We start from the raw sequence: 22,753 nt of genomic DNA, 5'->3' as shown, positions 1-22,753 counted from the left end.
TCTGCACTGGGAGCACCGTACACAGTTCCCGTCTCCGTATTCCTGGGTCAGACCGCACTGGGACCACCTGCACAGTTCCTGTCTCTGTATGGCTGGGTCAGACCACACTGGGAACACTGTTCACGGGATATCCAGGCCAGAGCCTTGACCTGAAACCTTGTTCTTATTTGACCCCTTGCAGCAAGGATGGCAGCAATACAGAAAGACCAGTGATGATTCACCGTGCTATCCTGGGGTCCTTGGAGCGGATGATCGCAATTCTGGCGGAGAACTGTGCGGGAAAATGGTAAATTACTCTGGATGGAGTTTGTAGTCACAACCTTGGTGTGCAGTAGAACTGAGGAAAACGACAGCGCTGAAAATGGGCCATTTAGCCCTCCCGGTCTGTACTGGAACATCATTCCTCCAGTAGTCCCACTGACCTGCACCCATTCCTTCACCCTCCTGTCCTCTCCCCTCCATGTATTGACCCAATTTATTCCTAAAACATAAGAGTGAACCCACATTTACCACGTCAGGTGGCAGCTCGTTCCACACTCCCGCCACTCTTCGTTCCTCCTAAACCTTTCCCCTTTCACCCTAAGGCCGTGTGCTCTCCCAATCTAAGTGGAAAGAACGTTTTATTGAATTGAATTTTATTTACAGCCCGGTAGAAGCCGATTCCGGCCATTTAAACCCGTGGGGCCCAATGGCTTAGAAACCCTCGTACGTTTTGAAGAGTGGGGAGAAACCCGGGGAAATTCCACACAGACACGGGGAGAGTGTGCGAATTCCTTACAGGCAATGAGGGATTCGAACCTGGTTCACCGGCGCTAAGTACTATGCTCATTATTGCTGCCTGGCTGAGATCGTCCTCTCCCATGGGCCAGTGATTCTCAACCTGTCTCAGACCATGGATCGATTCCTCTCCCATGCACCACCAGTGGGGGCAGGTTTGAGCCCATCACACGCCACAGATGGGTGGAAATTTTAAGTTTAGGCATACAGCACGTTAACAGGCCCTTCTGGCCCAGGAGCCCGTGCTGCCCATTTACACCCAATTAACCCCTCCCATTCCCCGGTAGGTTTCAAACAGTGGGAGGAAGCCACAGGCCCTGGGGATGCAGATGCGGGGAGAACATACAAACTGTTTATAGACATCAGGGGATTTGAACCCCGTTCTCGATCGCTAGCGCCTGCTGCACTAACTGTGAAATGCTTTGAAGTTTATTTTCTATTTAATGCAGTAAAATCCCTGGTATCCGGCACCTATGGGGGCTGGTAGATGCCAGATAAGTGTATTTTCTGGTTGCTTGAGACTTGCTCTTCCAATGCCTAACTAATACAGTTGCATTAACAATAAACAGTTTAAAAGACAAAAATACTGCACTGTTTTTACACTGAGCAAACTTCACTTGCATGAAAATATAAACCTTAAAGCATTTTACTTTATTTTCAGTCATTCTTTGAAAACATTTAACCGTCACTGCATCTGCAGGTTCCTCCCCCTTCACAGAGCTGCCGGAAAAACGAACAATGACATTAGAGATAATTAACCCCCCCCTTTTCAAGTTTACAGATAAAGCCTCTGACCGGGGCAACTCTTACTAAAGAGAGATAAGGAGACATTTTAAGACAGTCAGCCCAACGGTGAGTGGCATCGACCAGCTCTTCATCCTGGGCGATGCCATCGTGTTTCACACAACTTCATTCAAACAGCTGTTACGAGCAAAGCCTGATCAGGGCGCTCCATTGGCTGAATATTTGCTCCTGTCTTCACCAAAGGTTACTTCAGAGAATATTTACAATTTTTAACTTACATATTTTTACCTATTATTTTATTTAGTTTAATTTTAACATTTATTTTCCTCAACTTTGTTTTGCCACTTGCTTGAGGCTACCGGTTGTTGGAATTCCGGACACCAGGGGTTTTAATATATTCAAATTTACAACCTTGTTTGCCATGTTCGTTCATCCTCGCCACAGACCATTGGCCACGAGCCATGGACCACCGGTGGTCTCCGGACCTCAGGTTGAGAAATGCTGCTCTTTTCTCCTTTGAAGGGAAAGATTTTAAATGGCGTGCAAGTTGGGCGTCCGGCCCATCAAGCCTGCTCCGTCATTCAATAAGATTGCGGCTGATCGAGCCGTGGACTCTGCTCCCTTGTCCCTCCTGTTTCGTACCCCCTCTAGAACCATAGAATGGTTCAGCACAGCAAACAAGCCATTTGGCCCTTCTAGTCTGTGCCCACCACTAGTCCCATTGACTTGCTCCCATTCCATAACCCTCCAGACCTCTACCATCCATGTCTTTATTCTTAAAACACATGAACGAGCCCTAATTTACCACATCAGATGGCAGCTCATTCCACACTCCCACCTCCCTCTGAGTGAAGAAGTTCCCCCTAAACCTTACCCTTTCAGCTTAAAACTATGACCTCTCGTATTTATCTCCCCCAATCTAAGTGGAAAGAGCCCACTTGCATCCACTCTGTCCATACCTCTCATCATCCTATTTTTTCTTTGGCTTGGCTTCGCGGACGAAGATTTATGGAGGGGGTAAATGTCCACGTCAGCTGCAGGCTCGTTTGTGGCTGACAAGTCCGATGCGGGACAGGCAGACACGGTTGCAGCAGTTGCAGGGGAAAATTGGTTGGTTGGGGTTGGGTGTTGGATTTTTCCTCCTTTCAAATCTCTCCTCCTTCGCTCCAAGGAATACAGCCCTAACCTGTTTAATCTTTCCCTGTAACTCAACTCCTGAAGACCCAGCAACATCCCAGTAAATCCTTTCTTCACTCCCTCAATCCGATTGATACCCTTCCTGTAGTTTGGCGATTAGATCTGCGCACAATACTCCAGATTTGGCCTCACCAAAGTCTTAAACAACTTCACCATAACATCCCGAGTCCAATACTCAATACAAGGATTTATAAAGGCCAAAATGCCAAAAGCTTCTTTTATAGCCCTGTCCACATGCGATGCCTCCTTCAGTGATCAATGTACCTGTATCCGTGATCTCCCTGCTCCTCCGCACTCCTCAGGGCCCGACCATTTACTGTGTATGTCCTACCATTTACTATGCATGTCCTACCTTGGTTTGCCCTGCCAGAATGCAACACCTCACCCCTCTAATTCTCCGATTATTCAAAAATATGTCCATCACGGCTTAACTACATTCAGTGAGGTAACCTCCACTGCTTCCTTGGTCAGTGAATTCCCCAGATTCCCTCTCCTCCCCACTCTTTAAACCAACTTGCCCGCATCTTGAGTCTGTGTCCACTTCTCCTCTACTCGCCCACCAGTGAAGACAGCCTCCTTGCTTCTATCTTCTTTATTTCCTTCGTCGTTTTGTGCGAGGTTCTTCCCCCCCACCACCCCCAAGGAGCACAGTCCCGGGCGACTCGATGTCTCCTTGTCACACACACCACCCCCCCCTAACGTTTGCGGAATCCACCCCGGTGGGCCTCCTCTGCACCACCTCCTCCACTATATTCATCCGAGGCCCAGGTTTATTCCCGTTTCTCTTCCAGGCCCTTCTGGCTGTCGCCGTCTCAGGTGATGGTGATTCCCATTGGAGGCAACACTGAGGAGTACGCACGGCAGGTACGTCGCTGGTGGTTGCTCTTCGCTCTCTGCAGTCCGAGGCATGGTTAGCGCTCACATCAGCGTTCAGATTTATTGTCAGAGTACATATGTATCTAAAAACACACAATGCTGGAGAAAACAAAGGTACGGGTAGATGTTGGCAAGTGTCCAAGCAGAAGATTAGGTGGTGGGGGGGGGGGGGGGGGGAAGATGTGGTCGCAAAGGCAGGCGGTGATAGGAGGGGAAGAGAGGGAAGGACAGAGGGATGGCTGGGTGAAAGGAGGGAAAGGGGAGGGAGGAGAACTGGGAATGGAAGGAGCAGGTTAGCAGAAAACGGAAAGGTCAATGTTAATGCCATCTGGTTGGAGAGAATCTACTTGGATCCTCTGAATCGTAAGACACAGGAGCAGAAATAGGCCATTCAGCCATCGAGTCTGCCCCACTACTTAATCATGAGCTTACCCACTGCCCAGCTTTCTCCCCAAAACCTTTGATGCCCTGGCAAAACAAAAACTATCAGTCTCTGCCCTAAATACTCCCAATAACCCGGCCTCCACCACCGCCAGTGACAACAAATTCCGCAGATTCACCGCTCTCTGGCTGAGAAATTCCTCCGCACCTCTGTCTGAAGCAGACGCCCTTCAATCCTGAGGTTGTGCCCTTTGTTCTAGACTCTCCCACCATGGGAAACAACCTTTCTACATCGACTCTGTCAATGCCTTCCAACATTCAAAATGTTTCAATGAGATTTCCCCCCACCCCCCTCATTCTCCTAAATTCGAACGAATACAGAACATCGAACATTCCAGCACAGTACAGGCCCTTCAGCCCATGATGTTGTGCTGACCTACATAAACCTACTCAATAATCTTCCATCCCTCACACCCAGAACCCTCTATTTTTCTTGCATCCATGTACCTGTCTGAGAGTCTTTTAAATGCCCCTAATGTTCCAGCCTCCACCACCTTCCCTGGCAATGCATTCCAGGCCCCCACAACACCATATAATAAAAAAACAATCCCTGATGTCTCCCCTAAACTTTCCTTCCCTTGCCTTAAACCAGTGTCCTCCGGTGTTTGCTACTCTAGGCCTGGGAAAAACGAGCTGGCCGTCCACCAAATCTTGTCGACCTTTATCAAGTCTCCTCTCATCCTTCTATGCTCCAAAGAGAAAAGTCCCAGCTCTGCTAACGCTGCCTCGCTCTCCGATCCAGGCAACATCCTGGTAAATCTCCTCTACCCCCTCGCTGAAGCTTGTGACATCTTTCCGGTAATGAGGCAACCAGAACTGAGCACAATGTTCAAAGTGTGGCCTTCACCAGAGTTTCGTAAGAGCTGCAACGTCACCTCTCGACTCGTGACTCAGTGCTCCTAATGAAGCCCAGCGTCCCACAGGCCTTTCAACTGTCCTATTGACTTGTGTGACTCCTTGAGAGTTGCCGAGCCTCCTCACAGGGGTTGGGGGGGTGGGGTTTAATCCTGTTTCTGGTGTTCTCCCAGAGTATGGTGCCTGGGCACCGTCATTTTGGCCACGGACGCCCACAGTTGCAGGATTTCTTTCATTTTAAAAAAAGTGCTGTCAGTTCCTTCAACAGAACAGAGCTATTGGCTTTAGCACCGGTCGGCAGGTAGTGGACATCACAGGCAAAACCCTCCCCACCATGGAGAACATCTACAGGGAACGTGCAGTGATTGTCAAGGACCTTCACCACCCAGCACACACTCTGTTCTCGCTGCCGCCATCAGGAAAGAGGTCTTGGTGCCACAAGACCCGCTCTACCGGGTTCAGGAACAGCTGCTACCCCTTCACTATCAACAACAAACTCAATCAGGGGCTCATTTAAGGTCTCTTACTTTGCACTTTATTGATTTTTTTTGCACAGTCAGTTTGTTTACATTTTATATGTTTACAAGTGTACATTGTGGGTTTTTTCTTGCACTGCCAATCGGTGGTAATTCTGCCGCTCCCGCAGGGAAAAGAATCCCAGGGTTGTCTGTCATGTTGTGTATGTACTCTGATAATAAATCCAAAAAAAGGCACCCAAATAAAACAGATGTGGAGCAACTTCTTCAGCCAGAGAGCGGTGAACCTCTGGAATTTGTTGCTAAGGGCAGTTGTGGACGCCAGGTCGCTGGGTGTACTTAAGCCAGAGGTTGATGGCTATTTGAATAGTCAGGGCATCAAAGGTTATGGGGAGAAGGCAGGGGAGTGGGGCTGACTGGGATTTAAGAAACGAAAACGAAATGTAAGGCTTGACCGCTGGGTGTGTTGGTCACAGGTACATCAGCAGCTCAGAGAGGCCGGCTTTATGGCGGACATCAGCCTTGATCTGGGATCCACGCTGAACAGGAAAATCCGCAATGCACAGCTTGCACAGTACAACTTCATTCTCAGTAATGTATCACGCAGCATATTCCTCTTTGTTTTCCGTGCCTTCAGTGGGAGAAATGTTGGGGCGTGAATGCTTTCTATTCCAGGTTCCAAGGTTCTCACCTTTGCACAAGGGCAGATCTGTGTAGATACAGAGTGAAGCTCCGTCCGCACCGTCCCATCACACACTCCCGGGGGTCAGACACAGAGTGAAGCTCCCTCCACACTGTCCATCATACACTCCCGGGGTCAGACACAAAGTGAAGCTCCCTCCACACCGTCCCATCACACACTCCCGGGGTCAGAAAAAGAGTGAAGCTCCATCCACACTGTCCCATCACACACTCCCCCAGTCAGACACAGAGTGAAGCTCCCTCTCCACCGTCCCATTACACACTCCCGGGGTCAGATACAGAGGGAAGCTCCCTCCACACCGTCCCATCACAAATTTCCAGATTTATGGGTTAGCCCCAGGTTACCTCCATTTGTCCGCACTCTCTGCCTTTCACGGTGTCCCACCTGCATTCATACTCGCCTCGCATTGGCCCATATTAACCTCCATGCCACGTTTACACCAACCCTGAAATCCCTCCGCAGCCTATGTCTCCCCTCTGCACTGACATCTGCTTAGCCAACCTCCACCTCATCCACACATTGACCGCCCCTGCCTCCCGTGTCCAAGTCATTCATGCACATCACAAATGGTCAAGAGTCTGAGCACGTCAAAAGTTGGGGCATCCGAGTGCAAAAACAGCCCTCCGCCCTCCCACCCCAATTGATTGGACGGGATCTTATTAAGGCGTATCCGGATTCGAACCCGGATCACTGGCTCTGTAACACCACTAACTGTGTCATCCTGTTGTTGACTGGATTCGATCAGTCCCTGCCTTTTATTTATCATCTCCCTCGGAAATGTTTCCTGTAATTTCTCGATTACAGGAGTAGACAGTACAGGCCTGTCATAGAACACTATAGCACAGTACAGGCCCGTCATAGAACACTACAGCACAGTACAGGCCCGTCATAGAACACTACACCACTGTACAGGGCCATCATAGAACACCACAGCACAGTACAGGCCCATCATAGAACACTACAGCACAGTACAGACCCTTCATAGAACACTACAGCACAGTACAGGCCCATCATAGAACACTACAGCACAGTACAGGCCCGTCATAGAGCACTACAGCACAGTACAGGCCCGTCATAGAACACTACAGCACAGTACAGGCCCGTCATAGAACACTACACCACTGTACAGGGCCATCATAGAACACCACAGCACAGTACAGGCCCATCATAGAACTTCACAGTAGAGGCCTGTCATAGAACACTACACCACAGTACAGGCCTGTCATAGAACACTACAGCACAGTACAGACCCTTCATAGAACACTACAGCACAGTACAGACCCATTATAGAACACTACAGCACAGTACAGGCCCATCATAGAACACTACACCACTGTACAGGCCCATCATAGAACTTCACAGTAGAGGCCTGTCATAGAACACTACAGCAGAGTACAGGCCTGTCATAGAACACTACACCACAGTACAGGCCCTTCAGCCCTCAATGTTGTGCTGACCCAGATATTCCTATCAAAAAAATGTACTATCCCTCCTTACCCTGTAACTCTCTATTTTCCTTTCATCCACGTGCCCGTCTAAGAGTCTCTTAAATGCCCCTATAGTTATAGCCTCCACCACCAGCTCCAGCTATGCATTCCAGGCACCCACACTCTCCATGTAAAAAATAAACTCACCCCTAAACTTCACTCCCTTCACTTTGTACACATGTCCTCTGGTGTTTACTACTCCTGCCCTGGGAAACCAGACACTGGCCATCCACCCTATCTATGCCTCTCAGAATCTTGTAGACCTCTCCTCTCAACCTTCTTCACTTCACAAAGCCCAGCTCTGCTCACCTTGCCTCATAAGGCTTATTTTCCAATCCTGGTGAATCTCCTCTGCCCCCTCTCCATAGCTGCCACACCCTTCCTGTAACAAGGTGACCAAAACTGAACGCAACACTCCAAGTGGGGTCTCAGCAGGGATTTGTAGAGCTGCAACATGACCTCTCGACTCCTGAACTCCATCCCCCGACGAACGAAGCCCAGCATCCTGGGGCTCCAGTTGCCAGCGTTGTCACGTGCAGGAACGATTTTGAACCTTGGACATTGGATTCCGTGTTGTTGAAGGGGGAGTGGTTTAGCTTGGTCTGACCAATGGGTGTAGGTCTCTCCACCTGGCAGCTTGAGCCTGGCTCTCACCATTCGGTTTATTTTTAAACTTGTCACAGTTGTCGGCGAGAAGGAAAGGTTGAGCGGCACTGTCAATGTGCGCACGAGGGACAAGAGGCAGCACGGGATGCGGGATCTGTCGGACACAGTGCGGAGGCTGAACCAGCTGAAGGAATCGCGATGCAGGAACGCGGAGGAGGAGTTTTGACAAGCTGGCTGGTCAGCAGCGGGTTGGGGAAGGGGGCATTGAGGCACTCCCCTGCTATTTTTCTGATGCGACCCCCCCAACCCCGGACCATTCTCGAGCCCTCTGCCTGCTTGAACACTTCTCGGCGGTCAGGGGGCTGGCTCAGCCGCTCAGAATCCGTGGGACGGGTCTGAGTGAGCTGGGGATATGGGAGATCGAGGAGGAAGGGAGTGGAGTATCGGGTCACCGAGCCAGGGTGAGAAGGGAGCGCCGTGGAGGCATTCACTGTGAACCATGTGCGCACGCAAGTTGGGGAAGCATCGGTGGTCCTCGATGTGCCACTTTGCCCTGCCTGGGTCGGGAGCCATGGGTGTGTGGGAAGCCTTGGGGACGCCGGGCAGTGATCGAGCAGAGAGGCAAGGTGCCGTGTTTTTCCTGAGGACGGGCTGTGACAGTGGAGTCCACACACTGACGAAGCTGGGGAGGTGGTCGAATATTTTCTCCATAATCTGTCCGCTGTTCATTCTGCCTCCTTGTGACCCATAAAGATTCAGGTACTCCTTGATCAAACCAAGGTCTTGGCTCATGTGCTTGCTTGACTCTCTGTGCCCGTGCCCATGTATGTGTTTGCTCCTGTGCCAATGTGTGCGGGTCTGATTGCGTGTGTATGTGTATATATCTGTGTCTGTGTATGTGTGTATGTGTATATATCTGTGTCTGTGTGTGTGTGTGTGTGTTGGGGGGTGTATGTACCTCTGTTTGTGTGTATTACCTGTGCGTGCGTGTGTGTGCCTGTACCTCTGTGTATGTGTCTGTGTGTGTGTATGTACCCGTGTGTGTATATGCGGGTGTGCAATGTGCTGCAACCCTACGAAACAGCGTTCTCCAATCCACAGTGTGAAACACATGCACAGACACTTACACACACAGACAAATGATGCAGATACACATGACGTGCACATTTATTAAAATAAATATTCTTAATAAATAGTCATGGAGAATTGCAGCAGCCATCGTTCAGCAGCCAGCCTCACTGCCTGTGGTCTGTCTCTGTGTGTGTTTGTCTGTTTTCGTCCACGCTCGTGCCTGGTCTCCGCGGGCGTGCTTGTGCGTGTGTCGCTCTGAGAGTCTCTTGGTGTGTGGGCATGTGTCTGCCTGCAGCTGATGCATCCCTGATCGTGGGCTGGCGAGCGTCTCCGTGTGTGGGCACGTGAGTGTTGGTTGGTCCCAGTGCATGCCTGTGCCTGTGCAGTTCCCGAGGATGACAGGTGAAGGTGAACAAGTGGCTTCAAGTCAAGTCAAGTTTATTGTCATCTCATTGACCAAGTACAACTCGACGAAACAGCGTTCTCCGGTCCTCAGTACAAAACGCGCAGACACAACACACACACACAGACAGACAATACACATTCAGGACAAGTATTTAATCTACACAAATAACCACTGTTTCATGAATATGAGGGTCTCGGAGGGTCAGTGCGAGTAGTTCCCCCTTTGGTCGTTCAGCGTTCTCACTGCCCGTGGGAAGAAGCTGTTCCCCAGCTTGGTGGTGTGGGCCAGACTCAGCATCAGTTGGGGGAACGTTATGCTGGAGGGAGGGTGAAATGTGATGGTGGAGCACGGAGGAGGTTCATGGCACCTACTCTCTCCCCCACTCCGGTGAGTGAGTCTTCGAACACCCCACCCCTGGTGCCCTCACCCCACCCATGGTGCCCTCCCCCCCCCCCCCAATTAGGCTTGTTCTGCCACCACCTGGTGGTGCTGGCTCTGATCCTCCTGCATCTCTTCCCTGATGGGAGCAGCTGAAAGATGCCATCTGCTGGGGGTGGAAGGGGTCCTCGATGATGTCACGTGCCCACTTCAGACAAAGATCCTAGTCAGTCACATGGATGGGGGTGAGGGAGACTCCAGTCTCTGCCGCTCTTATGGTCCTGTGTATAGATCTCCGATCCATTTCTCTGCATCAATCGTACCCATACGGTGATGCAGTCGGCCAGGACATTCTAACCCAGTGGTTCTCAACCTTTTTCTCTCCATTCACAGATCACTTTAAGAAATCCCTTGGCCATTGGTGCTCTGTGATTAGTAAGGGATTATTTAAGGTGGGCTGTGGGTGGGAAGGTTGAGAATCACTGCTCTAGACCCAATTGTTACTGAAATATTTTGCTGGAGAAAAATTGTCATTGGCCCATTTCCTTTGGAGTTCTGAAACAGTGCACATAACGAGTCCATGAGGGATGATTAAAACAGTGGGTTTCAAACTTTTTCTTCCCACCCACATCCCACCTTAAGCAACCCCTTACTGATCACAGAGCACTGATGGCCTAGGGATTACTTAAAGTGGGATGTGAGGGGAAAGGAAAAGGTTGAGAACCACTGCTCTAGACAAAGCTCCTGTGGAAGGTGAGGGAGACTCGGACATGCAGTCTCAGACTGTGTCTCTGCCGTGTAGACAGTGGGCTGGAGCCAGACCAGGGGAAATGCAGCTGATGAGCATGGCGCCGGTGAGAAACAGGGCAGAGAGTTCAACCCAGTCAAGATCCTATCTTGACAATAAAAACATTTGGCCAGCACTGAGTTGCCCTTCTTAAAGAGGTAAATGTACAAATTTTTCTGCAGCAATGGGCCGGGAGATTGCTGGCTTCGGATGGCAATGCACGTCCATGTTCCCCCAGCGGACCCTCCCCAGGACACTGCTGCTGGCTCCTGACCACCAGTCACGTCCGAACTCTGCCTTACACCCACGTTGGCCCTGTCTGAGTCACTCCCCCTCCCTGCTGGGCAGCAGGAGGTTTACGTTCAGAGAGCTGGGAAAAAGCCGTGCCCTGAAACTGCGGACTGGAGGGGCTCTCAAGGCTGCCGTGCGGGATAGTTAAGAGGGCACATGAGATGCCGGCTTCGTTAGTCGGTGGCGGTGAGCCACATCATTAGTTGGTAAATTACTGGAAGGTGTCCAAGGTGTTGGGATAGACAAGGAGTGATTAGAGATAGTCAACATGGCTTTGTGCCTGGTAGGTTGTGTTTGTTTTCAAGGACATTACCAGGAATGCTGATGAGGGAAAGGCGGTGGATGTTGTTCTCATGGACTTTAGTAATGCCTTTGGCAAGGTTCCACGTGGGAGGTTAGTCAGGAAGGTTCATGCGCTCGGTGTTCATGGTGAAGTAGTGAACTGGATTCGACAAATGGCTGGACGGGAGAAGCCAGAGAGATGATTGGTTCTCAGACTGGAGACCTGTGACTAATGGTGTGCCTCAGGGATCGGTGCTGGGGCCATTGCTGTTTGTCATCTATATCAATGCTCTGGATAATAACGTGGTGAATTGGATCAGCAAGTTTGCAGATGACACTAAGATTGGAGGTGTTGTGGACAGCGGGGAAGGTTTTCAAAGCTTGCAGAGGGATCTGGACCAGCTGGAAAAATGGGTTGTAAAATAGCAGATGGAATTTAATGAAGACAAGTGTGATGTGCTCCATTTTGGAAGGACAAACCAAGAAAGGACGTACACAGTGAATGGTTGGGCACTGAGGCGTGCGGGAGAACAGAGGGACCTGGGAATACAAGTACATCATTCCCTGAAAGTAGCGCCACAGGTCAACAGGGTTGTAAAGAGAGATTTTGGCATCTTGGCCTAGGTTTCTGTGAGGGGAGCTGGACAAAGTGGTGACTCTCTGCCTTACGGTAGACAAAAAGCTAAAGAATTCCTAAATCGAGACGTGTCATGGTCTCAATTGATAATGAACTACAGGCCTGACCTCACTCTTTCCTATTTTATTTTACTTTTTATTTCATTTTGAAGTGTGGTTAGAGCAATATCTGCACCTATAAAGCTGCAAAACCATTAATTTCTTGACAATTAATTCAATTCTTCAGAATGAAAGCCCTGAAATGGGTTAGTCAGAATCAGAATTTATTGTCGTGAACAAGCCATGAAATTCGGTGTTTTGCGGCAGCGTCACAGGGCAAACATTCACATTATCACCATCCCACAACATGACTATAAAAATAATCGTGCACGAAAAGTGAGGCCATGTCTGTGGTTCATTCAGGAATTTGATGGCGGAGGGGAAGAAGCCATCCTCTTGCTCGTCTTCAGACTCCTGTCCCTTTTCCCCAATGGTAGCAGAGTGAAGAGGGCCTGGCCTGGGTGGTGGGGTCTTTGAGGATAGAGGCTACTTTTTTAAGACACTGTCTCATGTTGATGTCCTCGATGGAATGAGGTCTGGCGCCTGTGATGATACAGGTCGAGTTCACAACCCTCTGGAGTTTATTCTTGTCCTGAGAGTTAGTGCCTCTCTACCAGGCAGTGATGCAACCAGCTGGAATGTTCTCCACCCGTAGGTTTTCAAGAGTCTTCGGTGATGTACCGAACCTCTTCAAACATCTCACAAAGTATAGCCGCTGGCTATATATTCGTGATCGCATCGACCTGAAGGCCCCAGGACAGATCCTCGGAGATGTTGGTATCCAGGAATTTGAAGTTCTTGACCCTCTCCACTACTGAGCTCTTGATGAGGATGGTTCGTGTTCCCCTGGCTTCCTTCTGAAGTCTACAATCATCTCCTTGGTTTTGCTGACGTTGAGCACAAGGTTGTTGTCGTTACCCCCGTTCAACGAGCTGATCGACCTCCCTTCTGTTCACTTCCTCGTTGCCATTTGTGATTCCGACGACGACTGTGGGCTCATTGGCAAACTTGTAAATGGCACTGGAATTGTGCCTGGCCACACAGTCATGGGTGTAGAACGAGGAGAGCAGTGGGCTGAGCACGTGTCCTTGGGGTGTGCCTGTATTGATAATTAGGGAGGAGGAGACATTGTTTCCAATTCGTACTGACTGTGATCTTCCGATGAGAAAGTACCCAGGTTGTCAGAGTCAGTCGGTCCTCTGTGTCAGCACGCCACATGATGGCAGTGCTCTTCGGAACGGACAGTCTCCCACATTCAGCCGTGGCTCTTCCCAGCTGCCTTGATTGAGATGTGTAACGCTCGGCAACATCTGGGCTGACTCAATCTGGCCAGCTCCAGGAGGGATCATTCCAATCTGGGTCACATCAGGCTGCTTTTATACAGTCCTGTTAACATCACCCAATTACTCTGTGTTTTCTTTCCACGGCAGAATTCTGCAGCTGTGGAAGATGAAGAGGACTGGTGGGAGCTGGCAGAACCCAGCGCAGGGAAGATGAAGGGGCTGAGAGTTTGCCTGGCTCCCACAACCGAAAGTACCCACCCTCATTTGTGAGTGAGGCAGGAAGGGTTTTCCCGTTGCTCCCTTTGTGGTCTTCATGTTGGGCGCAGACCAGGAGGACGCTTCGTTGGGCACCTCCGTCCTGTCCGCCGCAAATAGCCTGGATCTCTCTCAGTGGCCGCCCATTTCAATTCCCCGCCACAATCCCTTGCCCATGTGTCTGTCCATGGTCTCAAGCACTGCCATTCTGAGACCACCCGCAAAACGGGGCTGCTTGTTTGACATAGCGGTTAGCACCATGCCTTTACAGTGCCAGCGGTCGGGGCCGGGATTTGAATCCCGCGCAGTCTGTAAGGAGTTATCCCTGTGTCTGTGTGGGTTTTCCCGGGGGGGGGGGCGGGCTCCAGTTTCCTCCCACTGTTTGAAATGTACCGGGGTTTGTACGTCAATGGGGTGTAAATTGGGTGGCATGGATTCATGGGCCGAATGGCCTGTTACTGTGCTGCATGTCTAAATTTAAATACCTAAAAAATTTAACTGGACACCTTCCAATTGGATGATATTAATATTGAATTCTCTGGCTTTCGTTAAACCCTCACCCCCTCACTTACTCCCTCCTCCTTCCAACATTACCCAGCTCTCTCTCCCCATTTTCTCTGTTTCTTTTCACAGAGACAAAATCGATTCTCCCCTCTCCTCTTTATCATATCCAATTGACACCAGTTGTTGGTCCAGACCTCTCCCCTGCTGTCTGTATTCTGAGATTTCCAGTTTTTTGCTCATTCCTTGAAGGGCTCAGGCCCGAAATGCCGGCAATAGATCTTTGTCTCCTATGGACACTGAAAAGGCTGGCTGAGTTCGCCCAGCATTTCCGTGCATTTTCACTGCAATCCCAGCGTCCACAGCCTTTCCTGTTTCATGGGCTAAAAAGGAGGTTACATCTCGTCAGTGGAACTTTTTAAACAAAACACTACCAATGCTGGAAACCTTGTAAAGCAGAAACTGTCGGAAACGCTCATCTGTGAGGAGAGAAGCAAGGTGTTGGAATTGAAACGTTGGCTCTGATGGTAAAAATACGAAAGTCTGCAGACTCCGTGGTTGAAGTAAAAACAGTGGTGGAGAAAGGTTTCTCTGCCTTTACCTTGCAACGCTGCCTCTGTTTCACTTTCCGCGGGTCATGGCTGGCTTGCTGAGTGTTTCCGCTATTTTCTCTTTGGACTTCATCCTGGCTCTCGCGATGCCCACAGTTGGGCCAGCATTTATTGCCTGCCCCAAGGTGCCCCTCAAGGTTGTGATCAGATTCTGTGGTGACAATGCTCGACTTAACGTTCCTTTTATTGTCAGGTAACATACATGATCTACTTCACCTGCCTGCATTAAGGCAGCGAAGGATCGATGTCAGGTAACATAATACATTAAACATATAACATACGTGATCTACTTCACCTTCTGCCTGCATTAAGGCAGCAAAGAGTCACCATGGGCATTGCCCAGCTCCCCTAACGATAGGGGGAAGAGAGGCCCTTCAGGGTCCCGAGTGCCTGTGGATTTGCCTGCAGCCGCTCAGGCTCCTGTTTGATCCATCAGCAACCCAAGGTCCAGATCTAACACGACCAGGAAACCTTCAGTGCCTTCCCCACCCTCTCAAATCCCAGCTCCGGTACCTGGTACCCATGAGCCAGTCACACTCAGTCTGTGCAGGTCCCCCGCCGGAGAGATACTGGGCTCCCCGCCACCCAGAGTGTCCGTGTCCTCTCCCATCATTCGGTCCCTCTCTCGCTGGCTTTCATTTTCTATCCTGTTCACTGACAGTTCCACGTGCTCACCCTCCCATTCTCATACACTATTCCTCCCCCCACACATACGCAGACATCCAGACACACACACATTATCACACAAACACCCCCACACAGACAGACAGACCCACACGCAGACATCCAGACACACACATAGACACCCAGACACACACCCCCACACAGATACCCAGACTCAGACACATACACATAGACACCCAGACACACACACAGACACACACACCCCCACACACACGCAGACATCCAGACACACACACATCATACAAACACCCCCACACAGACAGACAGACCCACACGCAGACATCCAGACACACACATAGACACCCAGACACACACCCCCACACAGACACCTAGACCCAGACACACACAGACACATACACATAGACACCCAGACACACACACCCTCATACAGACAGACACACACACTTACAGAGACACACACACACACACCCCACACACTCACAGACACACACGTAGACATCCAGACACACACACATAGACACACAAACACCCCCACACAGACAGACAGACCCACACGCAGACATCCAGACACACATGTAGACACCCAGACACACCACCCCACACAGACACCCAGACCCAGACACACACACGGACACACAGACACATACACATAGACACCCAGACACACACACACCCACACACAGACACACACTCCCACACAGACACCCAGACACACACATGGACACACACAGACACATACACATAGACACCCAGACACACAGACACCCTCATACAGACAGACACACACACTTACAGAGACACCCAGACACACACTTACAGAGACACCCAGACACACACCCCCCACACACTCACAGACACACACGCAGACATCCAGACACACACATAGACACCCAGACACACACCCCCACACAGACACCCAGACCCAGACATACACACAGACACATACACAGAGACACCCAACACCCAGACACACACACACCCTCATACAGACAGACACACACACTTACAGTGACACCCAGACACACACCCCCCCCCCACACACACTCACAGTCTCTCCCTCACCCCACTGTTCTGCCTTCCTCTTGCACTCATTCACCTATGGACCATGCGTGCTCCTTGCTGCCTGGCAACGATCCCGCTGAGGGGCTGTGGTCTTTTTATTTACGGGCTCCTCGGAGCTTCAGACAGGAGTTTCTGCCTTTGTGATGACTGTCTGTGTATTCCACATAATACAATCCAGACTCTGTTCCTCGATACCACTGGATCCCCTCTGCTATTCAATGCCATATCATCTTGGCGGCCGTGTGCAGCAACCTGTAAGGGAATCTATCTCATAAGAAACAGACAATAGCATCGTCCTTTGAGTGCAGCACTTTGGGCCGTGAATGTGGATCATTGGTGTGCCACAGAGTTCTCACGTGACCTCTCGTCCTCTGCTCGTCACTGCCCTGCCTAATCCTCCATTTCAGTCCTACCTTCCTGCTTTAGCCCTTGATTGTAGCCTGAGCACTGGCAGTTTTCTAGGGTAGAGATTCCGAAGGTTCTCGGCCCACCCTCCCACCGGAGGCATGATGTTCCTCGGAATTCCGGGCCTAAATAGCCACCCTCCCAACCCCATCCCCCTGAGCAAAAGACATAGGTCTGCAGACCCCCAAGTAAAAACACAACACTGGAGAAACTCAGCAGGTCAAGCGCGTGCTTTATGTAGCAACCGATGTTTCGGGCTTGAGTCAGGATTTACTGCCATGGAATTCCGTGTTTTGCGGCAGCGTCAAAGGGCAAACATTCACATTATAACCATCGCACCACATGACTACTATAATAATAAGCGTGCACGAAATGTAAGTCTGTGGTTCATTGTCCATTCAGGAATCTGATGGCGGAGAGGAAAAAGCCGTCCTTATGTCACTGGGTGCTCGTCTTCAGGCTCCTGCACCTCCTTCCCGATGGTAGCAGAGTGAAGAGGGAACGGCCTGGGTCTTTGAGGATAGGGGCTTCTTTTTTAAGACACCGCCTTATGTCGATGTCCTCGATAGAGTGAAGTCTGGCACCTGTGTTGCCGCAGGCCGAGTTAACAGCCCTCTGGAGTTCATTCTTGTCCTGAGAGTTGGTGCCTCTGTACCAGGCAGTGATGCAACCAGCCAGAATGTTCTCCACCTGTAGAAGTTTACGTGAGTCTTCGGTGACATAACGAATCTCCTCAGACACCTCACAAAGTATAGCCACTGGTGAGCCTTCTTCATGATATCATCTACATGGCGCTTCCAGGACAGATCCTCGGAGATGTTGACACCCCAGGAATTTGAAGTCCTTGACCCTCTCCCAGTACTGAGCCCTCGATGAGGACGGGGTCGCGTCCCCTTGACTTCACTAGGACAGGAAGCACGTGTTGGTATTGTTTGGAGGCCCCGAATGGCAGTGAGTGAGGAGGTGTGGGCGCAAGTGGTGCAGCCACAGGGGCAGGGGCGATGGATGTGGGAAGGGTTGAGTGGTCGAGGGAGGCAGAGAGGGGAAGACGTGTCTGGGGGTTGGATCACATTGAAGGTGGCAGAAATTATGGAGGATCATTTTAAATTGAGACATGCAGCGCAGTCACAGGCCCTTCCGGCCCACAAGGCCAATTACACCCCATTGGCCAACAGCCCCCAGTACGTTTTGAACAGCCGGGGGGGGGGGAACCGGGGCACCTGCGTGGAACGTGGAGGCTGGTGGGGTGTACCCCGAGATGGGGCTTCCTTGCTTTAAGCATTGCAACCAAAACAGTAAGACCAGGCTGGAAAAGATGAAGAAAGATTCACCAAGAGCATCCACGACTTGTGGCGTTGAGTTGTGAAAAGAGGCCGGGGTGGGGAAGGCTGAAATCATGGGGTATCGAGAAATTGGATGGTCACTGTCTCTTTCCCTCAGAGCTGGGGATTCTTAAATGAGAGGGCATACGTTTAAACAATATTTAGAAATTTACATAGCTAACAATGGCTCACAGGGGTGTGGGCCAAACCCTGGCCAAAGGGAGACAGCTTGGGCAGCATTGGATGTGTTGTGACCAAGGGCATGTTTCCTGGCACAAAAGCTCTATGGATGAGACACAGTATCCATCCCTCAGGATTCTTGGGTCTCAATGAGATCATTTCTAATTCTAGTAAACACTGCAGAGCTTCTCTCCCTCCCCCCTCCCATCTCTCTCTCTCTCCTCCCTCTCTTTCCTCCCTCTCTCCCTTCTCTTTCTGCCCCCTCTCCCATCTCTCTCCGCTCTCTCTCCCCTTCTTTCCACTCTCTCTTTCTGCCCCCATCTCTCTCCTCTCTGCCCCCCTCTCTTTCTGCCCCCCTCTCTTTCTGTCCCCTCTCTCCCTCCCCCCACTCTCTCTCTCCCTTACACCATCTCTCCCCCATCTTCCTCTCCCCCTCTCTTTCCGCCCCCTCTATCTCTCCTCTCTACCCCATTCCCCCCCCCCACCCACCCTTCTCTTGAGTAAGTCTCAGCTGTGCTGTCAGATGACAGGGCGTCCAGTTCAAACTTCCTCTCATGGCCAAAACCAGCAAGTTTGTTTTTTGAACAGAGTGTCCCTGGGGGGAGAGATGGGGTGGTATAAGCCAAGGTTGCATTCCAGGGTTGTGGGATTTAGGGAGGAGAGGTCTAATTCGAAGTACTGGGAAGCAGACATCATAAAATGCTGCATCATAGAGGTGGGGAGGTTGTGTACATTCAAAATCTCCATTCCAACACTCGAATGCCCACTGTAGACCAACGTGACTGCTGGTGCGGAGGGAGCTTCACTCTGTGTCTGACCCCAGGAGTGTGTGATGGGACAGTGTGGAGGGAGCTTCACTCTGGGTCTGACCAACTCGGCATCTGTGGAGGCCAAGGGATCTCGATGCATCTCTTTGATCCACAGATGCTGCTCGAACCACTGCTTTCCTCCGGCAGTTAATGATCAGCGAGCAGCTTTCGAGCCATGCATGTAGGTAAAGGGTCAGTGGAGCTCGAAGCATCTTCCGTTGCCACAAGAGGCTCCTTTATTCACGTTGTTGGTGCAGGAACAGACCTGGCTTGATGGAGTGTTCGTGTGTTTACAGTTTGAAAGCACTCCGGGAGGCCCCATACTGCAGGGGGAGTTCAGCACAGCCCATTGGCACCAAGTTCTGTTTATTTAAAATGTTTCCTTTTAAAAGTATTTAGTCTGAAATCCGTCCCCTCCCTCCTCACATACATTTCTTGGCTTCTGCATAGAGCTGCCCTCTTGCTTCATTGGCTGATGGTGGTCCTCCACGGCTGGCCAGAGGCTGGCAGCAAGAATGTAACAGCACAGACACAGGCCCTTTGGCCCTTCTAGTCTGTGCCAAACTCTTATTCTGCCTTGTCCCACTGCACCCAGTCCATACCCCTCCCATCCATGTACCTGCCCAAATTCTTCCATGTTAAAGCCGACCCCGCATTCACCACTTCAGCTGGCAGCTCGTTCCACACGCCCACTACTCATGGTGTGAGGAAGTTCCCTCTAAACCTTTCCCCTTTCACCCTTGTCCTCTATCCTTGAGCGCTGGCCTCTGGTCTGTATCTCACCTACCCTCAGTGGAAAAACCCTATCTACATTTACTCTGTCTATCCCCCTCCTAATTTTAAATATCTATCAAATCTCTCCTCATTCTTCTACGCTCCAGGGAATAAAGTCCGAAACTGTTTAACCTTTTCCTGTATCTCAGTCCCTGAAGTCCAAGCAACATCCTAGTAAATCTTCTCTGCATCTTTCTATCTTATTAATATCTTTCCTGTAGTTCGGTGACCAAAACTGTACACAATGCTCCAAATTTGGCCTCACCAATGTCTTATAAAACTTGACCATAACATCCCAACTTCTGTACTCAATTCTTTGATTTATGAAGGCCAAGATGCCAAAATCTCTCTTTATGCCCCTTTCCACTTGTGTCACCACTTTCAGGGAATGATGTATCTGTATTCCCAGATCCCTCTGTTCTACCACACTCCTGAGTACCCAACCATTCACCATGTACGTCCTTTCTTGGTTTGTGCTTCCAAAATCCAATACTTCATTAAATTCCATCTAAGATAGTTTCTGGGCAGGTGGGGAAGAGCTGGTAGAGTGTGGGGCAATCTCTGGCTGACTACACCCAGCACTTCTGAGTCATGAGCACTCTGGACCCCCCCCCCCCCCCCCACTGGCTGACAGTTTTTGAGCTGGTGATTGCCCGTCAGGAGGCAATGGGGAGCGTCTGGTCCTATCTGACCCCCGCGCTGGGGGAAAGCAGTAGGAATTTTCTAATGTGGCAGGTATGACTGTCAGGAAGTCCGTTTTTTCCCCACCACATCCAACCCCCCCCCCCCTCAATCTCTCATCCTCCTGAGCCAGAGGCCAGGAAAGAGACTTGCCCCATGAGATCCAGGCCAATGCTGAGGGAACATCTCACTCTGGGATTGATAATCCCGGGGGGAGTGCTGCACTCTGGGATTGACACTCCTGAGAGAGCGCTGCACTCTAGGATTAACACTCCCGAGGGGATGCTGGATTCTGGGATTGACACTCCCGAGGGAGCACTGCACTCTGGGATTAATACTCCCAAGGAAGCGCTGCACTCTGAGATTGATAATCTCAAGGGAGTGCTGCATTCTGTGATTGATACTCCTGAGGGAACGCTGCGTTCTGGGATTAATACTCCCTAAGGCGCTTCGAGACAGACCTGGTTGAGAACAGAGACGCAGCCTTTTCCCCATGACCTTTGTGCAGCAAATTTATCTTTCCATTAGCATTACCAGAGGATCTTGCCAGAGGAGTCTGTGGATTCCAGCTCCCCACGAGTGGGCCGACACTGTTCCTCCATCCCAGTGGCCTTCTCCCAACCTTCAGGACATCAATATACAGCAACACATTTCATTGGACTCCTTTTTTGTTGCTTTTTTCTTAACAGCACCTCTCAATTTAAGTAACCAGACGCATTAATTCTCTACAGAGCATCAAGATGCTGCTTTTGGCTCTCACTGACGGCAGACTTGCTCGACACCCGAGCTGCCTGCTTTCCTGCTTTTGAACCCACTGTTCGCATTTTCCACTGGATGGGAGTCACTGTGCCTGTGATTCACTCAGATCAGGGCAGAGCTCCTTCTCAGCTTCCAAGCCAGAATTCCTTGGCACGAAGCTGCTACCTTTGTCAGAATCCAGCTTTTGTCTCAAATTAGTCTCACTTGGGTTTCATTTTCCATCTGCTGGCGAGTCCGACATGGGAGGTTGGGGGGGAATTTGCCGGCCCTGGATTGAACCCCTGCTCGACGGGCAGAAGGACTGGTCTCAGTCAGAGTTGACGGGAGCTCAGACCAGAGAGCTACCAGTTTGGACACGGTATTGGAGTGGGAGCCAATCGCCCAGATCTTCGATCTTGATCCGCCATTCAGCCAGGACGCTCTGATACCTGTCCCCATTATCAGGAATGCATTTACCTCCAGTGTGTGTGGAGAGTCTGCTTTCACTACCTTTTGAAGAGGAGTTTGGAAGAATGAGAGGGGATCTTATAGAAACATATTACATTATGAAAGGCATAGATAAGATTGAGGTTGGTGCATTGTTTCCATTGGTGGGGGAGAGGAGAATGAGGGGATGTAGCCTCAGGCTTCTGGGTAGTAGATTTTGGATGGGGATGAAGGAACTGCTTTTGCCTGCGAGGATCACTTGAGTCTCCCTCTCCCCCTTTACCCATCGACATGAACTACCAGAATCATTGCAAACTCATCAAGGACCCCCTTCCACCCTAGCTGCTCCCGTCGGGGAAGAGATCCAGGAGGACCAGAGCCAGCACCACCAGGCTGGTGAACAGCTTCTTCCCATGGGCAGTGAGAACGCTAAACAACCAAAAGAACTGCTCACTCTCGCCTTACGAGACCCTCATATTCACGAAACAATATTTATTTATTTGTATCTGAGAACACTTGACCTGTTTGTCTGTATGTGAGTTGTATGTCTCTGAGGACCGGAGAATGCTGTTTCATCGAGTTGTATAATCAGATGACAATAAACTTGGCTTAAATTGCTTTGCCCAGAGGATGGGGAATCTGTGGAATTCACTGCCCATTGAAGCAGTGGAGGCGACCTCAGTAAATATATATTTAAGACAAAGTGGGATAGATTTTTACATAGTCGGGGAATTAAGGGATATGGGGAAAAGGCAGGTGGGTGGAGATGAGCCCATCATCGGATCAGCCATGATCTCATTGAAAGGCACAACAGGCTCGATGGGCCAAATGGCTGACTCCTGCTCCTATATCTGATTTTCTTATGAAAGAGAGAGAGTCACAGGTTTGGAAGGACAGTTCTGCAGGAGTGTTGGAGGGGCAGTATGAGGGAGTGTTGGAGGGATGTACTGAGAGTGTCGAAGGGACTATTGAGGGAGTTCCCCACTAT

General features: G+C 50.4%; 1 protein-coding gene across 8 annotated transcripts in view; it reads left to right on the top strand.

Moving 5' to 3' along the window:
• Window positions 1-14,726, top strand: part of LOC138764489 (threonine--tRNA ligase 1, cytoplasmic-like) — a 179,605-nt gene extending 164,879 nt beyond the window's left edge. For 6 of the 8 annotated variants that reach the window (XM_069940482.1, XM_069940483.1, XM_069940484.1 and 3 more), the window contains 4 exons: window positions 182-286; window positions 3,510-3,582; window positions 5,843-5,957; window positions 8,240-8,941. In XM_069940482.1, coding sequence (XP_069796583.1) covers window positions 182-286; window positions 3,510-3,582; window positions 5,843-5,957; window positions 8,240-8,388 — 442 coding nt within the window. In that variant the 3' untranslated portion in view covers window positions 8,389-8,941. Of the gene's footprint in view, window positions 1-181; window positions 287-3,509; window positions 3,583-5,146; window positions 5,409-5,842; window positions 5,958-8,239; window positions 8,942-13,482 lie in introns of those variants that run through there. The other 2 variants (XM_069940478.1, XM_069940479.1) reach the window with 2 other exon arrangements.
• Window positions 14,727-22,753: the final 8,027 nt, after the last annotated feature.

This window comes from Narcine bancroftii, chromosome 5, assembly GCF_036971445.1.
Source record: "Narcine bancroftii isolate sNarBan1 chromosome 5, sNarBan1.hap1, whole genome shotgun sequence".
In the NCBI taxonomy this organism is placed as follows: Eukaryota; Metazoa; Chordata; class Chondrichthyes; order Torpediniformes; family Narcinidae; genus Narcine; species Narcine bancroftii.
This window is presented reverse-complemented; position numbering and strand designations above follow the sequence as displayed.